This window comes from Ptychodera flava, chromosome 7 (assembly GCF_041260155.1).
Source record: "Ptychodera flava strain L36383 chromosome 7, AS_Pfla_20210202, whole genome shotgun sequence".
NCBI lineage: Eukaryota > Metazoa > Hemichordata > Enteropneusta > Ptychoderidae > Ptychodera > Ptychodera flava.
In genome coordinates, this window is record NC_091934.1 from 14,501,930 (window position 1) to 14,527,867 (window position 25,938).

Consider the following 25,938-nt stretch of genomic DNA (forward strand, 5'->3'; position numbering starts at 1 on the left):
CTATGGAAGCTATTCGTCATATGCCTACTAAGATCTATGAAGCTACAATCATGTCTCAAAAGTAGGTCCACTCCCAGAAAGATAACATCAACAGTACTTATTACTATAATTCTTAATCAGTTACTGTTGGAGTTAAAAATCGCATCTTAACAACATAGCGTAGCCATAAAATCTCGATGCAGTGAAAACTAAATGGATTGTATTCTGCAATTATTACATTTGTAATTGACATCTACGTTTCGATAGGAAATATAAACAATATATCAGAAGGCTTCGAGTTATGCGAAGGTTATGGACTGACGCAAGTTGTGGAACAACCTTACCACTACATGAAGGATCACCATCCCATATGCCATTAGAGCACAGTACGGTACTGGGTCCACTTAAAGTGAATCCGTCCCGGCAAGATACCGATGCAACTTGACCATGGATGAATTCATACTTGATTTCTGTCCCGACCTTGAATACCAGGTTTGTTGAATAGTCAGGGGCAGGACAATTGCCTGACACAAGGAGCGATGGAATTAGTAAAAATTTTAAGGGAAAACGAAATAATTACCATTTTTTGTTTGCTTGTTTGTTTGTTTGTCTGTTTGTTTGTTTGTTTGGGAAGGTATAAAAGTTATCACGAACAAGTATTTGCATGTGTTACATCAAACGCCGAACATGAGACAAATCCTGCCATTAATCCAACAAGTTATGAAAAATATTTGAAGTGAACACTTATAATAAACTACAACAGGCGCTGGGCTTGAAGTGCTTTGAAATTGTATTCAATACGGAGTTTTTAGAACACGCAGCATGCTGTGCTGTTGGATTGCACATTTGTAATAATCATTACATTGCATTACATTACATTACATGTATGTATCACTCTGTCCAGATCTTTCCGTCAGTCAGTCAGTGAGTGAAAGTGATAAACACAAACAAACAAATGCATCGGCATGCAATGAATATTCATCCTGTATGCGTTGGATTCTTTATTAATTCGACTATTTGCAAATGTGGTTCTCCATACGCTATTATATGTTATATCATACCAGTATATTGATGGCGCAAATGCAGCGATCTGATTGGTCGAGACGCGAAAAGAACCGTGGTATATGGCGATATACCACGGCTGGAACACGCACGAGCTCTCAGCTTGAGGAAAAATCTGTTTTTGATATTCCCTGCCACAATTTCAATATGCTGTTATGATATAATAGCAATAAATCGCACCCAGCAACAGTATACCATTCGATTTTGACCAGTTCACTTTATATATGCACTCGCTATCGCTCGTGCATATATGTCTTGACCTGGTCAAAATCTCGTGGTATATCGTCGCTGGGTGTGCTTTATTGCTTAATTATATCCCAAATATGGGACTATGTGACCGAGGGTAGGTAACCATTTGCCCGACGTAAGGAGGGCAAATGGTATCCTGGCCGAGGGTACATAGTCCCTTGTTTGGGTTATAATGTTTTTATTACATGCCACTCTTACTCAGTTTGCACCAAAAATATTTACGTTTATTGGCATATTATACCGGTAGTCAAATGCTTTATTTTCATTTTAGACAAAAAACGGTTAAAAATAGAACGATTTCCATCATCGAATGGCGCATTGATATATTTAAACAACTGTTATGCGGTTTATCAATATTTTTATGCGAAATTTTCCAAAAACCGGATTTCCTGTGCAAAACATGAAATTTCAAGACTTTTACATCCAAAAGTTTTCAAGGGGAGGCATCATGGGCCAGTGGCTAGAGCAGTGGACTCACGATAACAGGATGGTGAGTTCGAGCCCCGGCATGGCCATGGTGTTGTGTCCTTGAGCAAGGCACTTTATTCCTCATCGCTTCTCCCCACCCAGGAGTGATGGGTACCTGGTAGGACAGTGGTTGTATTGTGTGTGTTTAGCTCTGCTGCGCTTATTGGCTGCACATGTGAGCTGTAGTTTGCTCCCCAGGGGTTGAGTGGTATCATATTAGGTCCAGTGACCAGGGGTAATAATATAATTGTAAAGCGCCTTGATCACATGTACTTGTGGATATGTGCGCTATATAAGAACCCATTATTATTATATTATTATTATTATAAGTTGAAAAAAGTTCCGGTTCACTTTCAGTCCAGTGATGACTATGCGGCCCGCGACGTCATCGACGAGTTACCATTGAATCCTATGGAGCGCGCGACGTTTGATATACGAGGCATGTAATAAATTGTTCTTTTATCACCGAGACATGATTGCCATGTGGATACAACGAATTCCTTCTCAAGCGGCAGATGAAGAGTAAACCACATATTTGATGCTAGCTTTATCAAACTTTGTCGCTGTGCTGGTGCATGGGTAATGTTATGCTATACCAAGTACAAACACCCAGCATGAATATATATTCTTTATATGACCTTCCCCGGGTGTCAAAAACGAAATGTTTACTGAAGAATACTCAACAAATGACTAAGCAATACATATTCCATTGTAATTTCAGAGTAGACTTACTGATGCAGTATGGGGGAGCATTTTGCCATGTTAAATCATCTTGACAGATCGTTGCTGACACACCAAGTAGCGTATAAGAGTCATCACAGGTGAAAGTTACAATCGTCCCAGGACGTTCGGGTTCAGTCGATGAAGCTTGTCCATTTGTTGGTGCAACTATGGCGGGACAGTATTCTGCACCTGGAATGATAACATTCAGTCCAGGACCTAAAGATACACCGGACAAGTTATTGGCATCCGGGTACTTTATAAATAACCTAGGGTACTTGTAAAATAGCGACATATGGCAATCTACTTACTTGTATGCGTGCGCGAGACGTTTCTATTGGGAAGACTACTGGTCGGTTTGGCTATATATATATTAATACCACAATGCCAAGTATTTTTCTATTTGCCTATGTATAAGGTCGGCAGAAACTTACCGGCCAAGCTTAGCACATGTGCTCGAAATAATTATCGATTCAACTGAACACAAAGGTTGCTAGTTTAAGATTTGTTCTTTCATCTTTTTCAAGAATTATTGTGTAATATTCGGTAAATGACTTAATTAAGTGTTTAAGTAAAGTGTATATACGACAACTAAAGGGTTGATCACAATGACGTTCAGAGTTTTATCATTGCCGTGTAAAAGATAATGTCTGAAAATTTTCTGAAAAGTTATTCATGCGTGCGCGATATATTGGTAAGGGAAAGACTTCTAAAGAATATCTTTAAGCTAAGACTGAATTAATAATTGTATATTTAACATGACGATAATAACAACAAATATGTTATGAATCGCATGTCGCAAACCCTCCTCATACTGCGCTTGAATGTTGTCCTTCACTTTACGACCGCAATTTTAAGAGTAAACCGCCACAAGAATGGTGCACTCACAGTACCTTGATCGCATTGTACCACATACGCCAAAACAATATGCTAATAGAGCCAACAATTTTAACCTAACTGTTGCTAATGTGTAGTGTAGAAAGGAACTATGTAAAAAAATATGTCATATTACCATGTCTTTTATCAACAAATGTCCAGTTCAGCTATCTCTACGGCCGTTACAAATTATGTCACGGCGTTCTTGATGTGAATTAAAACACCCAGGGATCGTCCGCACTCAGACTTCCTAGACTTTTCGACCAATCATTACGTTGTCAGATTGAAAGATTCAGACGTGTCAGGAGTTGGTTGAGGCCCATACTTATCTCTCAGGCTATTTACATTCTTAACTTTGACTGGGATTTCAACCGGCATGAGCTTTTATTTATCATAATCATCTTTAGCTCGAACAAGATAAATAATAGCTTCAAGCTTTAAAGAGAAAGTAATGGACTGGCACGTCGTGAATACATAGAGTCAAGAAGAACACATATGCAGGCATACATAATTATTAGTTCAACTTGGTAGCATGACAAAATCGCTGCTGTGTGGGCTGAAGGCGTCATCAATGTAACAAATGTATTAATAGCCTTTGGGCTGAATGGAAGAGACAGGAATTGCGAAATGATCAGATAGACAACACCGGAAGGATATTTGCTAATGATCATATTTGACTGCAAATCAATAATACCTAAGTCATGAAAACGCTAATGCTAATGTAACCAAAATGATCAGAATGCACTGCAATATGAACAACAGCGATATTGAGGTGGGCCTCGAAAGCAGATTGAGCTTGCAAGGAATCCGCGCTACCAGACGAATGCGTGCGACTGTTAGCGTGCAACACTACTATAGGGCTTCGACGGAAGTGTACCCTGATTCTTAAAATGGGTAAAGAAAAGACACAAACACAATCACGATCCCGAAGTTCATTGTTTCGAAAGAAAAACATCAAAATAAGAGCCTCACCAATCGGGAAATATCATAAATTTTATCTTAAGTGAGTGAATGTGCTGAGTTGGATTAGATTCAAACATGGAAGAGAGGACAATTATTCATTTTTGCTCATGTGCCCATGCGCACATATCATGCAACCTAATTTGACTCCGTGTTGCCATACGATTGTAAATTCAGGTCTGTAGGCAAAGGCGAGCGAACGGAAAAACAATTTCAATTTCTACCACGAGCTCCTACCTAATGTATGAGAAAGAAAAATGACCATTTTTTCTAGCAGAGGGTCGCTATATTCTAAAACGAGATATTACTTTAGAGGGAATTATTTATTATTAATAAGTACTCAACTCCCAGTGTCGCGATCGCGAAATGCACAGGACATTCCATTAACGATGCACCAAGGGAAAGGCCCGGCCATAATCGAGAATTATATGATCAATTTTCAATACTGTACAGTTGCAGTAATTCATAGGCGAGCTAATGAATATCTGTAGCCATTTTCAGGTGTTGCGTACTACACAGGATGACACCAGACTTGTCCGTATAGACACGTTGCTTCTGAAATAAAGGTCTATTCATTCGGTTCTTGATACTTACAAATGCAAGCCGACTGTCAAAACATGGAAAGTACATAATGTCTACACAATGTCTACAATAGATAGATATCAAAGATACTAGGCTCACATTTGGCTCGATGTGGCACGCCAGAGTGAGAGTACATACAACATTTACTAGTTTCTATTGGCCTTAGCTTGTAATAGTCATAATGTAAGTACATTTGAACATATTTTGGTGCATAGGCCATCAAATACCAAGGCAAAGTATGCAATGGCTGGCAATTGTTGCAATAAACACACACGCACACACACACACACACACATACACACACACAAAACACATATCAAAATTAGTGATACAATCTACCATACCAAAGTATAGATATTCTCTTTAAAAATTTGATACCGTGGAATTAATGTGAACAATATTCAGTACATCATCAAGCAGTAATATTTAAAAAACAGCTTGTTATTGACTTGTAGATCTTTTGTGGTGATTTTGTAAACAAATCACCAAAATGCAAAATTTTAATTCACAATTATTGATATTTCCCCGTACACTTTTGATGCTCATTATTTTTTATCAGGCATACTTTTTTGCAAATGATAAGTTCATTCGAACAGTTTAGCATGACTTACAAACCAAATACAATCACGTACAACGGTTCTTAGGTTTTTCCAATTCGACCAGAGATTATGGAGGAATGGAATATTTTGCAATTTTGTCAAAAAGGAAATTGCCACAAAATACAATATTGCACGTTTTGTCCCAATGTGAACACACTCAATTATTACCAGAAAAGGGAAATTGTCCGAAAATACAAATATGAAAATTTCACTACATCCGGGTACCCAACACTGAACTTAGTCTTTTGAAGACAATATACATTTAGCTCAATGGCACAAGGAGATATTTATAAAGCACGACTTAAGTATCACTTAAAGTTTTCTAAAAAGCATTGAAACACAACATTCAGTAAACATAATTGAAAACAGCAATGAAATTCTACCATAAGCAATTATTCGTTCAAGTATCACGATACGTGACATTACCCACTCTGCTGCTTGATTTAATTATCAAAACATTGCTGCCAGATCTTTGAAATATATATGGACCAAACTGTTCTGCTAACAGAATAAATTTGCATCAGTTCTGGAAGTGATATCAGTGTCTACAGATGAAGAAGTATTATGGGTAACGCCACTTATTGTATGTCCTTATTGAATTTATACCACTCCAGGTCATGTGACCTATTGTTCTTGCCATCCATTTATCCCTGAAATCACGACTGCCACCTATTGTTCTCATGCAAATTAGTAATCAGTCACACTTTTATTCATATGTAAATAAGTAATCACCACACTTTAATGAAAGAAAATCATTATCATATCAATAAAAGTGTAGTGATTACTCATTTAAATATGAAAAAAGTATGAACGATTACTAATTTGCATGAGAACAATAGGTCCAGTCGAGATGCCTAAAGCATTCACACACATTCAATAACACAATAAAGACAATTTTTCAACTGATATGTTATAACATCACATTTTATAATTCAATTTTAACTTTCTTTGAACCATGCTCAATATAAGCAACATGATTTGTTGATGAAGATCTGTCTATTTTTTGATTCGGCGTCTTCTTGGGTTGGACCAATCCTGTCTGTTTTGTCATGTTGTTTCGTAGCAACTTAAGAAACTGGTTTACTTACAGCTTCCTCTGATTTAACACTAGATGAAAATGGTAGATGTATTCGACACATGCTTTTGTAGTGAGATCGACAAACATTTGAGGCGCGTAAACCGTCATCTGATCTGTGACCTGTTTGTTCTTTGATAAGGTGCTCATTGATCCCTGATGGTACAAAGATGTTGGCACATTCACCTGAAATTATCAAACACAAAACATATGTCACAAATAGCATGGAAATAAGTACAGCCTTTTTATTTAATACGTTTGTGGAATAGAGGAAAGAAATTCTGTGATATTGCCACACACACAACAAAATATTTTGATCAATGAATTTAATTTTATAACTTTACAGAATTCGTTTTATGATTGTATAAATATCTTAGTAAAAGAATAAATTACCTTGCCAGAATGCCCAGTGTGATGGCCTTCTATCCAAGCCATCTCGCACATTTGCTTCACGTAAAGACGCCTACTTTCTGGTAGGAGAACTTGATTACCCCTTGGCAAGGGTCGTCGATAGTACGGTCCTGTCGGCGGTATCATCGCCAAGTTCTTTTTATAAGTTGAACTACACATCGTGGATTGGATGAACTCTGTAGTAGCGGCTGCTCTTATAGGGCAGTTTGCCCGTGTAAAATCCAATTGGTTGTTTTTACATGGCCGTCCATGGACCTCTACGAAGTCTCTAGGGCCATCAGATCAGTCAAGTTGACAAGATCCATCTTGACTAGTCAAAACACCAAAATGGCATTGAAAGCCTGATGCATCCACGAGGCAATCACATGCATCTACAGATTGAATGCCTTCTCCCTAGCCAATAGCCAATACGACAGAGTAAGGCAAGCCATTTTATTTAACCAATCAGACTAAAACAGTTTCCTTCTACACAGGTGCATTATACCACTCTGTAGCCCTTATTCAAATGCAGATTTGCAGTTGACCAGAGCCCTTGTCCTACTTGTCTGGGATAGGTCATTCTCCCAAACTCGCATGCCAGGTGCATAATGACCTCTGTGAACCTTTTCGACACACAATGGGTCGTTCCATTCCATTGTGGGTGTTCAAATGAAAAGTCGACAATTTATTGATAGTAATATTCAAATTTTAGAAAAGATTGGCCTGTTTTTCGTGTATAAGCCGTTAATCGCACCTCGTAGGTGTGCTGTTACAGTTGTAATCACCACACTTATGGTCAGGAACTTGTAAACATCACTTGGACTTCGGCCTCGTGATCTTTACAAGTTCCTGACCATAAGTGTGGTGATTACAACTGTAACAGCACACCTACTCGTGCGATTAACTATACATATTACAAACTCACTTGGTTAGATAATTTGTTTTCCCACTCAAATAAAGATGTATTATTGCTAACTATACAACTTACTTGTTCTTCTCTTTTCAGAAACAGTATTACTCTCTACTCTTTCATCATCAGCACTGTCAACTCCACTGACAGTGTACACACTGACAGTATACAAGCGACCTGGTACTAAGTCATCAAATGTATGGCTTCTTATTGTATCAGTTGCAATGAATTCATGATCATTTTCACCAAGGACACCACTTGAACATACCACTCTGTACCCAGTGAAATCATCTGTTGCTTCGGTCCAGGAAACATCAAGTGAAGTTGAAGGGTCGTCATCTGACCTTTCAACCGTCAGAGCGTCAACATCATTGGGTTCTGAAATACGTATTTTGTCAAGGTTCAGTCACATTTTTAACAAATATTTTACGCGTGCCAGAGTTCTCTCGCACGTACAGAGATGTAAAGACCAATGAATGAATTGACATCTATCAGTGAAAAATTTTCATGTCATGCTAGAGAATTCCAAGTTGAAATGAAAAATTTTCCGGGTACCCACCACTGAACTTAGTCTTTTGAAGACAATATACTTTAAAATCAATGGCACAGGGAAATATTTATAAAGTACGACTTAAGTATCACTTAAAGTTTTCTAAAAAGCATTGAAACACAACATTCTGTAAACATTATTGAAACAGCAATAAAATTCTACCATTAGCAATTATTCGTTCAAGTATCACAATACGTGACATTACCCACACTGCTGTTTGATTTAATTATCAAAACATTGCTGCAAGATCTTTGAAATATATGTGGACCAAAATGTTCTGCTAACAGAATAAATTTGCATCAGTTCTGGAAGTGATATCAGTGTCTACAGATGAAGAAGTATTATGGGTAACGCCACTTATTGTATGTCCTTATTGAATATATTACACACTCACTTGGTTAGATAATTTAATTAGTGTCCCACTCAAATAAAGACGTATTATTGGCTAACAATACAACTTACTTGTTCTTCTCTTTTCAGAAACAGCATTACTCTCTACTCTTTCATCATCAGCACTGTCAACTCCACTGACAGTGTACACACTGACAGTATACAAGCGACCTGGTACTAAGTCATCAAATGTATGGCTTGTTATTGTATCAGTTGCAATGAATTCATGATCATTTTCACCAAGGACACCACTTGAACATACCACTCTGTACCCATTGAAATCATCTGTTGCTTCGGTCCAGGAAACATCAAGTGAAGTTGAAGGGTCGTCATATGACCTTTCAACCGTCACAGAGTCAACATCATTGGGTTCTGAAATACACATTATGTCAAGGTTAAGTCACATTTTAACAAATATATCTTAAGCGTGCCACAGTTCTCTTGCACGCACAGAGATATAAAGACCAATGAATGAATTGACATCAATAAGTGAAAAATTTCATGTCATGCTAGAGAATTCCAAGTGGACATGAAAACTTTTCCGGGTACCCAACACTGAACTTAGTCTCTTGAAGACAATATACATTTAGCTCAATGGCACAAGGAGATATTTATAAAGCACGACTTAAGTATCACTTAAAGTTTTCTAAAAAGCATTGAAACACAACATTCAGTAAACATAATTGAAAACAGCAATGAAATTCTACCATAAGCAATTATTCGTTCAAGTATCACGATACGTGACATTACCCACTCTGCTGCTTGATTTAATTATCAAAACATTGCTGCCAGATCTTTGAAATATATATGGACCAAACTGTTCTGCTAACAGAATAAATTTGCATCAGTTCTGGAAGTGATATGGTTAGATAATTTAATTAGTGTCCCACTCAAATAAAGACGTATTATTGGCTAAAAATACAACTTACTTGTTCTTCTCTTTTCAGAAACAGCATTACTCTCTACTCTTTCATCATCAGCACTGTCAACTCCACTGACAGTGTACACACTGACAGTATACAAGCGACCTGGTACTAAGTCATCAAATGTATGGCTTGTTATTATATCAGTTGCAATGAATTCATGATCATTTTCACCAAGGACACCACTTGAACATACCACTCTGTACCCATTGAAATCATCTGTTGCTTCGGTCCAGGAAACATCAAGTGAAGTTGAAGGGTCGTCATATGACCTTTCAACCGTCACAGCGTCAACATCATTGGGTTCTGAAATACACAATATGTCAAGGTTAAGTCACATTTTTAACAAATATATCTTAAGCGTGCCACAGTTCTCTTGCACGCACAGAGATATAAAGACCAATGAATGAATTGACATCAATAAGTGAAAAAATTTCATGTCGTGCTAGAGAATTCCAAGTGGACATGAAAAAATTTCCGGGTACCCACCACTGAACTTAGTTTTTTGAAGACAATATACTTTAAAATCAATGGCACAGGGAGATATTTATAAAGCACGACTTAAGTATCGCTTAAAGTTTTCTAAAAAGCATTGAAACACAACATTTAGTAAACATTATTGAAAACAGCAATGAAAATCTACCATAAGCAATTATTCGTTCAAGTATCACAATACGTGACATACCCACACTGCTGCTTGATTTAATTATCAAAACATTACTGCCAGATCTTTGAAATATATATGGACCAAAATGTTCTGCTAACAGAATAAGTTTGCATCAGTTGCGGAAGTGATATCAGTGTCTACAGATGAAGAAGAATTATGGGTGACGCCACTTATTGTATGTCCTTATTGAATTTATACCACTCCAGGTCATGTGACCTATTGTTCTTGCCATCCAATTATCCCTGAAATCACGACTACCACCTATTGTTCTCATGCAAATTAGTAATCAGTCACACTTTTATTCATATGTAAATAAGTAATCACCACACTTTAATGAAAGAAAATCATTATCATATCAATAAAAGTGTAGTGATTACTCATTTAAATATGAAAAAAGTATGAACGATTACTAATTTGCATGAGAACAATAGGTCCAGTCGAGATGCCTAAGACATTCACACACATTCAATAACACAATAAAGACAATTTTTCAACTGATATGTTATAACATCACATTTTATAATTCAATTTTAACTTTCTTTTAACCATGCTCAATATAAGCAACATGATTTGTTGATGAAGATCTGTCTATTTTTTTATTCGGCGTCTTCTTGGGTTGGACCAATCCTGTCTGTTTTGTTATGTTGTTTCGTAGCAACTTAAGAAACTGGTTTACTTACAGCTTCCTCTGATTTAACACTAGATGAAAATGGTAGATGTATTCGACACATGCTTTTGTAGTGAGATCGACAAACATTTGAGGCGCGTAAACCGTCATCTGATCTGTGACCTGTTTGTTCTTTGATAAGGTGCTCATTGAATCCCTGATGGTACAAAGATGTTGGCACATTCACCTGAAATTATCAAACACAAAACATATGTCACAAATAGCATGGAAATAAGTACAGCCTTTTTATTTAATACGTTTGTGGAATAGAGGAAAGAAATTCTGTGATATTGTCACACACACAACAAAATATTTTGATCATGAATTTAATTTTATAACTTTATAGAATTCGTTTTATGATTGTATAAATATCTTAGTAAAAAATAAATTACCTTGCCAGAATGCCCAGTGTGATGGCCTTCTATCCAAGCCATCTCGCACATTTGCTTCACGTAAAGACGCCTACTTTCTGGTAGGAGAACTTGATTACCCCTTGGCAAGGGTCGTCTATAGTACGGTCCTGTCGGCGGTATCATCGCCAAGTTCTTTTTATAAGTTGAACTACACATCGTGGATTGGATGCACTCTGTAGTAGCGGCTGCTCTTATAGGGCAGTTTGACCGTGTAAAATCCACTGTGGTTGTTTTTACATGGCCGTCCATGGACCTCTACGAAGTCTCTAGGGCCATCAGATCAGTCAAGTTGACAAGATCCATCTTGACTAGTCAAAACACCAAAATGGCATTGAAAGCCTGATGCATCCACGAGGCAATCACATGCATCTACAGATTGAATGCCTTCTCCCTAGCCAATAGCCAATACGACAGAGTAAGGCAAGCCATTTTATTTAACCAATCAGACTAAAACAGTTTCCTTCTACACAGGTGCATTATACCACTCTGTAGCCCTTATTCAAATGCAGATTTGCAGTTGACCAGAGCCCTTGTCCTACTTGTCTGGGATAGGTCATTCTCCAAAACTCGCATGCCAGGTGCATAATGACCTCTGTGAACCTTTTCGACACACAATGGGTCGTTCCATTCCATTGTGGGTGTTCAAATGAAAAGTCGACAATTTATTGATAGTAATATTCAAATTTTAGAAAAGATTGGCCTGTTTTTCGTGGTATAAGCCGTTAATCGCACCTCGTAGGTGTGCTGTTACAGTTGTAATCACCACACTTATGGTCAGGAACTTGTAAACATCACTTGGACTTCGGCCTCGTGATCTTTACAAGTTCCTGACCATAAGTGTGGTGATTACAACTGTAACAGCACACCTACTCGTGCGATTAACTATACATATTACAAACTCACTTGGTTAGATAATTTGTTTTCCCACTCAAATAAAGATGTATTATTGCTAACTATACAACTTACTTGTTCTTCTCTTTTCAGAAACAGTATTACTCTCTACTCTTTCATCATCAGCACTGTCAACTCCACTGACAGTGTACACACTGACAGTATACAAGCGACCTGGTACTAAGTCATCAAATGTATGGCTTCTTATTGTATCAGTTGCAATGAATTCATGATCATTTTCACCAAGGACACCACTTGAACATACCACTCTGTACCCAGTGAAATCATCTGTTGCTTCGGTCCAGGAAACATCAAGTGAAGTTGAAGGGTCGTCATCTGACCTTTCAACCGTCAGAGCGTCAACATCATCGGGTTCTGAAATACGTATTTTGTCAAGGTTCAGTCACATTTTTAACAAATATTTTACGCGTGCCAGAGTTCTCTCGCACGTACAGAGATGTAAAGACCAATGAATGAATTGACATCTATCAGTGAAAAATTTTCATGTCATGCTAGAGAATTCCAAGTTGAAATGAAAAATTTTCCGGGTACCCACCACTGAACTTAGTCTTTTGAAGACAATATACTTTAAAATCAATGGCACAGGGAAATATTTATAAAGTACGACTTAAGTATCACTTAAAGTTTTCTAAAAAGCATTGAAACACAACATTCTGTAAACATTATTGAAAACAGCAATAAAATTCTACCATTAGCAATTATTCGTTCAAGTATCACAATACGTGACATTACCCACACTGCTGTTTGATTTAATTATCAAAACATTGCTGCAAGATCTTTGAAATATATGTGGACCAAAATGTTCTGCTAACAGAATAAATTTGCATCAGTTGCGGAAGTGATATCAGTGTCTACAGATGAAGAAGTATCATGGGTAACGCCACTTATTGAATGTCCTTATTGAATATATTTCACACTCACTTGGTTAGATAATTTAATTAGTGTCCCACTCAAATAAAGACGTATTATTGGCTAACAATACAACTTACTTGTTCTTCTCTTTTCAGAAACAGCATTACTCTCTACTCTTTCATCATCAGCACTGTCAACTCCACTGACAGTGTACACACTGACAGTATACAAGCGACCTGGTACTAAGTCATCAAATGTATGGCTTGTTATTGTATCAGTTGCAATGAATTCATGATCATTTTCACCAAGGACACCACTTGAACATACCACTCTGTACCCATTGAAATCATCTGTTGCTTCGGTCCAGGAAACATCAAGTGAAGTTGAAGGGTCGTCATATGACCTTTCAACCGTCACAGAGTCAACATCATTGGGTTCTGAAATACACATTATGTCAAGGTTAAGTCACATTTTTAACAAATATATCTTAAGCGTGCCACAGTTCTCTCGCACGCACAGAGATATAAAGACCAATGAATGAATTGACATCAATAAGTGAAAAATTTTCATGTCATGCTAGAGAATTCCAAGTTGACATGAAAAATTTTCCGGGTACCCACCACTGAACTTAGTCTTTTGAAGACAATATACATTTAGCTCAATGGCACAAGGAGATATTTATAAAGCACGACTTAAGTATCACTTAAAGTTTTCTAAAAAGCATTGAAACACAACATTCAGTAAACATAATTGAAAACAGCAATGAATTCTACCATAAGCAATTATTCGTTCAAGTATCACGATACGTGACATTACCCACTCTGCTGCTTGATTTAATTATCAAAACATTGCTGCCAGATCTTTGAAATATATATGGACCAAACTGTTCTGCTAACAGAATAAATTTGCATCAGTTCTGGAAGTGATATGGTTAGATAATTTAATTAGTGTCCCACTCAAATAAAGACGTATTATTGGCTAACAATACAACTTACTTGTTCTTCTCTTTTCAGAAACAGCATTACTCTCTACTCTTTCATCATCAGCACTGTCAACTCCACTGACAGTGTACACACTGACAGTATACAAGCGACCTGGTACTAAGTCATCAAATGTATGGCTTGTTATTGTATCAGTTGCAATGAATTCATGATCATTTTCACCAAGGACACCACTTGAACATACCACTCTGTACCCATTGAAATCATCTGTTGCTTCGGTCCAGGAAACATCAAGTGAAGTTGAAGGGTCGTCATATGACCTTTCAACCGTCACAGAGTCAACATCATTGGGTTCTGAAATACACATTATGTCAAGGTTAAGTCACATTTTTAACAAATATATCTTAAGCGTGCCACAGTTCTCTTGCACGTACAGAGATATAAAGACCAATGAATGAATTGACATCAATAAGTGAAAAAATTTCATGTCATGCTAGAGAATTCCAAGTGGACATGAAAAAATTTCCGGGTACCCACCACTGAACTTAGTTTTTGAAGACAATATACTTTAAAATCAATGGCACAGGGAGATATTTATAAAGCACGACTTAAGTATCGCTTAAAGTTTTCTAAAAAGCATTGAAACACAACATTTAGTAAACATTATTGAAAACAGCAATGAAATTCTACCATAAGCAATTATTCGTTAAAGTATCACAATACGTGACATTACCCACACTGCTGCTTGATTTAATTATCAAAACATTACTGCCAGATCTTTGAAATATATATGGACCAAAATGTTCTGCTAACAGAATAAGTTTGCATCAGTTGCGGAAGTGATATCAGTGTCTACAGATGAAGAAGAATTATGGGTGACGCCACTTATTGTATGTCCTTATTGAATTTATACCACTCCAGGTCATGTGACCTATTGTTCTTGCCATCCATTTATCCCTGAAATCACGACTGCCACCTATTGTTCTCATGCAAATTAGTAATCAGTCACACTTTTATTCATATGTAAATAAGTAATCACCACACTTTAATGAAAGAAAATCATTATCATATCAATAAAAGTGTAGTGATTACTCATTTAAATATGAAAAAAAGTATGAACGATTACTAATTTGCATGAGAACAATAGGTCCAGTCGAGATGCCTAAAGCATTCACACACATTCAATAACACAATAAAGACAATTTTTCAACTGATATGTTATAACATCACATTTTATAATTCAATTTTAACTTTCTTTGAACCATGCTCAATATAAGCAACATGATTTGTTGATGAAGATCTGTCTATTTTGTCATTCGGCGTCTTCTTGGGTTGGACCAATCCTGTCTGTTTTGTTATGTTGTTTCGTAGCAACTTAAGAAACTGGTTTACTTACAGCTTCCTCTGATTTAACACTAGATGAAAATGGTAGATGTATTCGACACATGCTTTTGTAGTGAGATCGACAAACATTTGAGGCGCGTAAACCGTCATTTGATCTGTCACCTGTTTGTTCTTTGATAAGCTGCTCATCGAATCCCTGATGGTACAAAGATGTTGCCACATTCACCTGAAATTATCAAACACAAAACATATGTCACAAATAGCATGGAAATAAGTACAGCCTTTTTATTTAATACGTTTGTGGAATAGAGGAAAGAAATTCTGTGATATTGCCACACACACAACAAAATATTTTGATCAATGAATTTAATTTTATAACTTTACAGAATTCGTTTTATGATTGTATAAATATCTTAGTAAAAAAATAAATTACCTTGCCAGAATGCCCAGTGTGATGGCCTTCTATCCAAGCCATCTCGCACATTTGCTTCACGTAAAGACGCCTACTTTCTGGTAGGAGAACTTGATTACCCCTTGGCAAGGGTCGTCGATAGTACGGTCCTGTCGGCGGTATCATCGCCAAGTTCTTTTTATAAGTTGAACTACACATCGTGGATTGGATGCACTCTGTAGTAGCGGCTGCTCTTATAGGGCAGTTTGACCGTGTAAAATCCACTGTGGTTGTTTTTACATGGCCGTCCATGGACCTCTACGAAGTCTCTAGGGCCATCAGATCAGTCAAGTTGACAAGATCCATCTTGACTAGTCAAAACACCAAAATGGCATTGAAAGCCTGATGCATCCACGAGGCAATCACATGCATCTACAGATTTGAATGCCTTCTCCCTAGCCAATAGCCAATACGACAGAGTAAGGCAAGCCATTTTATTTAACCAATCAGACTAAAACAGTTTACTTCTACACAGGTGCATTATACCACTCTGTAGCCCTTATTCAAATGCAGATTTGCAGTTGACCAGAGCCCTTGTCCTACTTGTCTGGGATAGGTCATTCTCCAAAACTCGCATGCCAGGTGCATAATGACCTCTGTGAACCTTTTCGACACACAATGGGTCGTTCCATTCCATTGTGGGTGTTCAAATGAAAAGTCGACAATTTATTGATAGTAATATTCAAATTTTAGAAAAGATTGGCCTGTTTTTCGTGGTATAAGCCGTTAATCGCACCTCGTAGGTGTGCTGTTACAGTTGTAATCACCACACTTATGGTCAGGAACTTGTAAACATCACTTGGACTTCGGCCTCGTGATCTTTACAAGTTCCTGACCATAAGTGTGGTGATTACAACTGTAACAGCACACCTACTCGTGCGATTAACTATACATATTACAAACTCACTTGGTTAGATAATTTGTTTTCCCACTCAAATAAAGATGTATTATTGCTAACTATACAACTTACTTGTTCTTCTCTTTTCAGAAACAGTATTACTCTCTACTCTTTCATCATCAGCACTGTCAACTCCACTGACAGTGTACACACTGACAGTATACAAGCGACCTGGTACTAAGTCATCAAATGTATGGCTTCTTATTGTATCAGTTGCAATGAATTCATGATCATTTTCACCAAGGACACCACTTGAACATACCACTCTGTACCCAGTGAAATCATCTGTTGCTTCGGTCCAGGAAACATCAAGTGAAGTTGAAGGGTCGTCATCTGACCTTTCAACCGTCAGAGCGTCAACATCATTGGGTTCTGAAATACGTATTTTGTCAAGGTTCAGTCACATTTTTAACAAATATTTTACGCGTGCCAGAGTTCTCTCGCACGTACAGAGATGTAAAGACCAATGAATGAATTGACATCTATCAGTGAAAATTTTCATGTCATGCTAGAGAATTCCAAGTTGAAATGAAAAATTTTCCGGGTACCCACCACTGAACTTAGTCTTTTGAAGACAATATACTTTAAAATCAATGGCACAGGGAAATATTTATAAAGTACGACTTAAGTATCACTTAAAGTTTTCTAAAAAGCATTGAACACAACATTCTGTAAACATTATTGAAAACAGCAATAAAATTCTACCATTAGCAATTATTCGTTCAAGTATCACAATACGTGACATTACCCACACTGCTGTTTGATTTAATTATCAAAACATTGCTGCAAGATCTTTGAAATATATGTGGACCAAACTGTTCTGCTAACAGAATAAATTTGCATCAGTTCTGGAAGTGATATCAGTGTCTACAGATGAAGAAGTATTATGGGTAACGCCACTTATTGTATGTCCTTATTGAATATATTACACACTCACTTGGTTAGATAATTTAATTAGTGTCCCACTCAAATAAAGACGTATTATTGGCTAACAATACAACTTACTTGTTCTTCTCTTTTCAGAAACAGCATTACTCTCTACTCTTTCATCATCAGCACTGTCAACTCCACTGACAGTGTACACACTGACAGTATACAAGCGACCTGGTACTAAGTCATCAAATGTATGGCTTGTTATTGTATCAGTTGCAATGAATTCATGATCATTTTCACCAAGAACACCACTTGAACATACCACTCTGTACCCATTGAAATCATCTGTTGCTTCGGTCCAGGAAACATCAAGTGAAGTTGAAGGGTCGTCATATGACCTTTCAACCGTCACAGAGTCAACATCATTGGGTTCTGAAATACACATTATGTCAAGGTTAAGTCACATTTTTAACAAATATATCTTAAGCGTGCCACAGTTCTCTTGCACGCACAGAGATATAAAGACCAATGAATGAATTGACATCAATAAGTGAAAAAAATTCATGTCATGCTAGAGAATTCCAAGTGGACATGAAAACTTTTCCGGGTACCCAACACTGAACTTAGTCTCTTGAAGACAATATACATTTAGCTCAATGGCACAAGGAGATATTTATAAAGCACGACTTAAGTATCACTTAAAGTTTTCTAAAAAGCATTGAAACACAACATTCAGTAAACATAATTGAAAACAGCAATGAAATTCTACCATAAGCAATTATTCGTTCAAGTATCACGATACGTGACATTACCCACTCTGCTGCTTGATTTAATTATCAAAACATTGCTGCCAGATCTTTGAAATATATATGGACCAAACTGTTCTGCTAACAGAATAAATTTGCATCAGTTCTGGAAGTGATATGGTTAGATAATTTAATTAGTGTCCCACTCAAATAAAGACGTATTATTGGCTAACAATACAACTTACTTGTTCTTCTCTTTTCAGAAACAGCATTACTCTCTACTCTTTCATCATCAGCACTGTCAACTCCACTGACAGTGTACACACTGACAGTATACAAGCGACCTGGTACTAAGTCATCAAATGTATGGCTTCTTATTGTATCAGTTGCAATGAATTCATGATCATTTTCACCAAGGACACCACTTGAACATACCACTCTGAACCCATTGAAATCATCTGTTGCTTCGGTCCAGGAAACATCAAGTGAAGTTGAAGGGTCGTCATTGACCTTTCAACCGTCACAGAGTCAAAATCATCTGGTTCTGAAATACACATTATGTCAAGGTTAAGTCACATTTTTAACAAATATATCTTAATCGTGCCACAGTTCTCTTGCACGCACAGAGATATAAAGACCAATGAATGAATTGACATCAATAAGTGAAAAAATTTCATGTCATGCTAGAGAATTCCAAGTGGACATGAAAAATTTCCCGGGTACCCACCACTGAACTTAGTCTTTTGAAGACAATATACTTTAAAATCAATGGCACAGGGAGATATTTATAAAGCACGACTTAAGTATCACTTAAAGTTTTCTAAAAAGCATTGAAACACAACATTCTGTAAACATTATTGAAAACAGCAATGAAATTCTACCATAAGCAATTATTCGTTAAAGTATCACAATACGTGACATTACCCACACTGCTGCTTGATTTAATTATCAAAACATTACTGCCAGATCTTTGAAATATATATGGACCAAAATGTTCTGCTAACAGAATAAGTTTGCATCAGTTGCGGAAGTGATATCAGTGTCTACAGATGAAGAAGAATTATGGGTGACGCCACTTATTGTATGTCCTTATTGAATTTATACCACTCCAGGTCATGTGACCTATTGTTCTTGCCATCCATTTATCCCTGAAATCACGACTGCCACCTATTGTTCTCATGCAAATTAGTAATCAGTCACACTTTTATTCATATGTAAATAAGTAATCACCACACTTTAATGAAAGAAAATCATTATCATATCAATAAAAGTGTAGTGATTACTCATTTAAATATGAAAAAAGTATGAACGATTACTAATTTGCATGAGAACAATAGGTCCAGTCGAGATGCCTAAAGCATTCACACACATTCAATAACACAATAAAGACAATTTTTCAACTGATATGTTATAACATCACATTTTATAATTCAATTTTAACTTTCTTTGAACCATGCTCAATATAAGCAACATGATTTGTTGATGAAGATCTGTCTATTTTGTCATTCGGCGTCTTCTTGGGTTGGACCAATCCTGTCTGTTTTGTCATGTTGTTTCGTAGCAACTTAAGAAACTGGTTTACTTACAGCTTCCTCTGATTTAACACTAGATGAAAATGGTAGATGTATTCGACACATGCTTTTGTAGTGAGATCGACAAACATTTGAGGCGCGTAAACCGTCATTTGATCTGTGACCTGTTTGTTCTTTGATAAGGTGCTCATTGAATCCCTGATGGTACAAAGATGTTGGCACATTCACCTGAAATTATCAAACACAAAACATATGTCACAAATAGCATGGAAATAAGTACAGCCTTTTTATTTAATACGTTTGTGGAATAGAGGAAAGAAATTCTGTGATATTGTCACACACACAACAAATATTTTGATCAATGAATTTAATTTATAACTTTATAGAATTCGTTTTATGATTGTATAAATATCTTAGTAAAAAATAAATTACCTTGCCAGAATGCCCAGTGTGATGGCCTTCTATCCAAGCCATCTCGCACATTTGCTTCACGTAAAGACGCCTACTTTCTGGTAGGAGAACTTGATTACCCCTTGGCAAGGGTCGTCGATAGTACGGTCCTGTCGGCGGTATCATCGCCAAGTTTTTTTATAAGTTGAACTACACATCGTGGATTGGATGAACTCTGTAGTAGCGGCTGCTCTTATAGGGCAGGTTGCCCGTGTAAATCCACTTTGGTTGTTTTTACATGGCCGTCCATGGACCTCTAGGAAGTCTCTAGGGTCATCAGATCAGACAAGTTGACAAGATCCATCTTGACCAGTCAAGAACACCAAAACGGCATTGAAAGCCTGATGCATCCACGAGGCAATCACATGCATCTACAATTTGAATGCCTTCTTCCTAGCCAATAGCCAATACGACAGAGTAAGCCAATCAGACTAAAACAGTTTACCTCTACACAGGTGCATTATACCACTCTGTAGCCCTTATTCAAATGTAGATTTGCAGTTGACCAGAGCCCTTGTCCTACTTGTCTGGGATAGGTCATTCTCCCAAACTCGCATGCCAGGTGCATAATGACCTCTGTGAACCTTTCGACGTACAATGGGTAGCTCCATTCCATTGTGGGTGTTGAAATGGAAAGTCGACAATTTATTGGTAGTAATATTCAAATTTTAGAAAAGATTGGCCTGTTTTTCGTGGTATAAGCCGTTAATCGCACCTCGTAGGTGTGCTGTTACAGTTGTAATCACCACACTTATGGTCAGGAACTTGTAAACATCACTTGGACTTCGGCCTCGTGATCTTTACAAGTTCCTGACCATAAGTGTGGTGATTACAACTGTAACAGCACACCTACTCGTGCGATTAACTATACATATTACAAACTCACTTGGTTAGATAATTTGTTTTCCCACTCAAATAAAGATGTATTATTGCTAACTATACAACTTACTTGTTCTTCTCTTTTCAGAAACAGTATTACTCTCTACTCTTTCATCATCAGCACTGTCAACTCCACTGACAGTGTACACACTGACAGTATACAAGCGACCTGGTACTAAGTCATCAAATGTATGGCTTCTTATTGTATCAGTTGCAATGAATTCATGATCATTTTCACCAAGGACACCACTTGAACATACCACTCTGTACCCAGTGAAATCATCTGTTGCTTCGGTCCAGGAAACATCAAGTGAAGTTGAAGGGTCGTCATCTGACCTTTCAACGTCAGAGCGTCAACATCATTGGGTTCTGAAATACGTATTTTGTCAAGGTTCAGTCACATTTTTAACAAATATTTTACGCGTGCCAGAGTTCTCTCGCACGTACAGAGATGTAAAGACCAATGAATGAATTGACATCTATCAGTGAAAAATTTTCATGTCATGCTAGAGAATTCCAAGTTGAAATGAAAAATTTTCCGGGTACCCACCACTGAACTTAGTCTTTTGAAGACAATATACTTTAAAATCAATGGCACAGGGAAATATTTATAAAGTACGACTTAAGTATCACTTAAAGTTTTCTAAAAGCATTGAAACACAACATTCTGTAAACATTATTGAAAACAGCAATAAAATTCTACCATTAGCAATTATTCGTTCAAGTATCACAATACGTGACATTACCCACACTGCTGTTTGATTTAATTATCAAAACATTGCTGCAAGATCTTTGAAATATATGTGGACCAAAATGTTCTGCTAACAGAATAAATTTGCATCAGTTCTGGAAGTGATATCAGTGTCTACAGATGAAGAAGTATTATGGGTAACGCCACTTATTGTATGTCCTTATTGAATATATTACACACTCACTTGGTTAGATAATTTAATTAGTGTCCCACTCAAATAAAGACGTATTATTGGCTAACAATACAACTTACTTGTTCTTCTCTTTTCAGAAACAGCATTACTCTCTACTCTTTCATCATCAGCACTGTCAACTCCACTGACAGTGTACACACTGACAGTATACAAGCGACCTGGTACTAAGTCATCAAATGTATGGCTTCTTATTGTATCAGTTGCAATGAATTCATGATCATTTTCACCAAGGACACCACTTGAACATACCACTCTGTACCCATTGAATCATCTGTTGCTTCGGTCCAGAAAACATCAAGTGAAGTTGAAGGGTCGTCATATGACCTTTCAATCGTCACAGAGTCAACATCATTGGGTTCTGAAATACACATTATGTCAAGGTTAAGTCACATTTTTAACAAATATATCTTAAGCGTGCCACAGTTCTCTTGCACGCACAGAGATATAAAGACCAATGAATGAATTGACATCAATAAGTGAAAAAATTTCATGTCATGCTAGAGAATTCCAAGTGGACATGAACAATTTTCCGGGTACCCACCACTGAACTTAGTCTTTTGAAGACAATATACATTTAGCTCATGGCACAAGGAGATATTTATAAAGCACGACTTAAGTATCACTTAAAGTTTTCTAAAAAGCATTGAAACACAACATTCAGTAAACATAATTGAAAACAGCAATGAAATTCTACCATAAGCAATTATTCGTTCAAGTATCACGATACGTGACATTACCCACTCTGCTGCTTGATTTAATTATCAAAACATTGCTGCCAGATCTTTGAAATATATATGGACCAAACTGTTCTGCTAACAGAATAAATTTGCATCAGTTCTGGAAGTGATATGGTTAGATAATTTAATTAGTGTCCCACTCAAATAAAGACGTATTATTGGCTAACAATACAACTTACTTGTTCTTCTCTTTTCAGAAACAGCATTACTCTCTACTCTTTCATCATCAGCACTGTCAACTCCACTGACAGTGTACACACTGACAGTATACAAGCGACCTGGTACTAAGTCATCAAATGTATGGCTTGTTATTGTATCAGTTGCAATGAATTCATGATCATTTTCACCAAGGACACCACTTGAACATACCACTCTGTACCCATTGAAATCATCTGTTGCTTCGGTCCAGGAAACATCAAGTGAAGTTGAAGGGTCGTCATATGACCTTTCAACCGTCACAGAGTCAACATCATTGGGTTCTGAAATACACATTATGTCAAGGTTAAGTCACATTTTTAACAAATATATCTTAAGCGTGCCACAGTTCTCTTGCACGCACAGAGATATAAAGACCAATGAATGAATTGACATCAATAAGTGAAAAAATTTCATGTCATGCTAGAGAATTCCAAGTGGACATGAAAAATTTCCCGGGTACCCACCACTGAACTTAGTCTTTTGAAGACAATATACTTTAAAATCAATGGCACAGGGAGATATTTATAAAGCACGACTTAAGTATCACTTAAAGTTTTCTAAAAAGCATTGAAACACAACATTCTGTAAACATTATTGAAAACAGCAATGAAATCTACCATAAGCAATTATTCGTTCAAGTATCACAATACGTGACATTACCCACACTGCTGCTTGATTTAATTATCAAAACATTACTGCCAGATCTTTGAAATATATATGGACCAAAATGTTCTGCTAACAGAATAAGTTTGCATCAGTTGCGGAAGTGATATCAGTGTCTACAGATGAAGAAGAATTATGGGTGACGCCACTTATTGTATGTCCTTATTGAATTTATACCACTCCAGGTCATGTGACCTATTGTTCTTGCCATCCATTTATCCCTGAAATCACGACTGCCACCTATTGTTCTCATGCAAATTAGTAATCAGTCACACTTTTATTCATATGTAAATAAGTAATCACCACACTTTAATGAAAGAAAATCATTATCATATCAATAAAAGTGTAGTGATTACTCATTTAAATATGAAAAAAGTATGAACGATTACTAATTTGCATGAGAACAATAGGTCCAGTCGAGATGCCTAAAGCATTCACACACATTCAATAACACAATAAAGACAATTTTTCAACTGATATGTTATAACATCACATTTTATAATTCAATTTTAACTTTCTTTTAACCATGCTCAATATAAGCAACATGATTTGTTGATGAAGATCTGTCTATTTTTTGATTCGGCGTCTTCTTGGGTTGGACCAATCCTGTCTGTTTTGTTATGTTGTTTCGTAGCAACTTAAGAAACTGGTTTACTTACAGCTTCCTCTGATTTAACACTAGATGAAAATGGTAGATGTATTCGACACATGCTTTTGTAGTGAGATCGACAAACATTTGAGGCGCGTAAACCGTCATTTGATCTGTGACCTGTTTGTTCTTTGATAAGCTGCTCATTGAATCCCTGATGGTACAAAGATGTTGCCACATTCACCTGAAATTATCAAACACAAAACATATGTCACAAATAGCATGGAAATAAGTACAGCCTTTTTATTAATACGTTTGTGGAATAGAGGAAAGAAATTCTGTGATATTGTCACACACACAACAAATATTTTGATCAATGAATTTAATTTATAACTTTATAGAATTCGTTTTATGATTGTATAAATATCTTAGTAAAAAATAAATTACCTTGCCAGAATGCCCAGTGTATTGGCCTTCTATCCAAGCCATCTCGCACATTTGCTTCACGTAAAGACGCCTACTTTCTGGTAGGAGAACTTGATTACCCCTTGGCAAGGGTCGTCTATAGTACGGTCCTGTCGGCGGTATCATCGCCAAGTTCTTTTTTATAAGTTGAACTACACATCGTGGATTGGATGCACTCTGTAGTAGCGGCTGCTCTTATAGGGCAGTTTGACCGTGTAAAATCCACTGTGGTTGTTTTTACATGGCCGTCCATGGACCTCTACGAAGTCTCTAGGGCCATCAGATCAGTCAAGTTGACAAGATCCATCTTGACTAGTCAAAACACCAAATGGCATTGAAAGCCTGATGCATCCACGAGGCAATCACATGCATCTACAGATTTGAATGCCTTCTCCCTAGCCAATAGCCAATACGACAGAGTAAGGCAAGCCATTTTATTTAACCAATCAGACTAAAACAGTTTCCTTCTACACAGGTGCATTATACCACTCTGTAGCCCTTATTCAAATGCAGATTTGCAGTTGACCAGAGCCCTTGTCCTACTTGTCTGGGATAGGTCATTCTCCCAAACTCGCATGCCAGGTGCATAATGACCTCTGTGAACCTTTCGACGTACAATGGGTCGTTCCATTCCATTGTGGGTGTTCAAATGAAAAGTCGACAATTTATTGGTAGTAATTTTCAAATTTTAGAGAAGATTGGCCTGTTTTTCGTGGTATAAGTCGTTAATCGCACCTCGTAGGTGTGCTGTTACAGTTGTAATCACCACACTTATGGTCAGGAACTTGTAAACATCACTTGGACTTCGGCCTCGTGATCTTTACAAGTTCCTGACCATAAGTGTGGTGATTACAACTGTAACAGTACACCTACTCGTGCGATTAACTATACATATTACAAACTCACTTGGTTAGATAATTTGTTTTCCCACTCAAATAAAGATGTATTATTGCTAACTATACAACTTACTTGTTCTTCTCTTTT

General features: G+C 37.0%; 2 protein-coding genes across 2 annotated transcripts in view; both read right to left on the reverse strand.

Annotated features, from left to right (window-relative positions):
* Positions 1-7,238: 7,238 nt before the first annotated feature.
* On the reverse strand, positions 7,239-14,552 carry LOC139136280 (receptor-type tyrosine-protein phosphatase beta-like). Its single transcript, XM_070704008.1, has 7 exons — positions 14,240-14,552; positions 13,382-13,681; positions 12,447-12,746; positions 9,740-10,039; positions 8,883-9,182; positions 7,949-8,248; positions 7,239-7,291 (listed from the first exon to the last, which is right to left on the reverse strand). The coding sequence occupies exons 1-7, from the start codon at positions 14,550-14,552 to the stop codon at positions 7,239-7,241; spliced, it is 1,866 nt and encodes a 621-aa protein (XP_070560109.1).
* Positions 14,553-16,238: 1,686 nt separating this feature from the next.
* The window catches only part of LOC139136282 (receptor-type tyrosine-protein phosphatase beta-like), a 31,293-nt gene continuing 21,593 nt past the window's right edge, over positions 16,239-25,938 (reverse strand). The window contains exons 10-18 of the mRNA XM_070704009.1: positions 23,219-23,518; positions 22,552-22,660; positions 21,429-21,694; positions 20,462-20,589; positions 20,084-20,257; positions 18,743-19,007; positions 17,884-18,183; positions 16,951-17,250; positions 16,239-16,291 (exon numbers count right to left, since the gene is read on the reverse strand). Of these exons, the coding sequence (XP_070560110.1) occupies positions 16,239-16,291; positions 16,951-17,250; positions 17,884-18,183; positions 18,743-19,007; positions 20,084-20,257; positions 20,462-20,589; positions 21,429-21,694; positions 22,552-22,660; positions 23,219-23,518 (1,895 nt within the window). The remainder of the gene's footprint in view (positions 16,292-16,950; positions 17,251-17,883; positions 18,184-18,742; positions 19,008-20,083; positions 20,258-20,461; positions 20,590-21,428; positions 21,695-22,551; positions 22,661-23,218; positions 23,519-25,938) is intronic.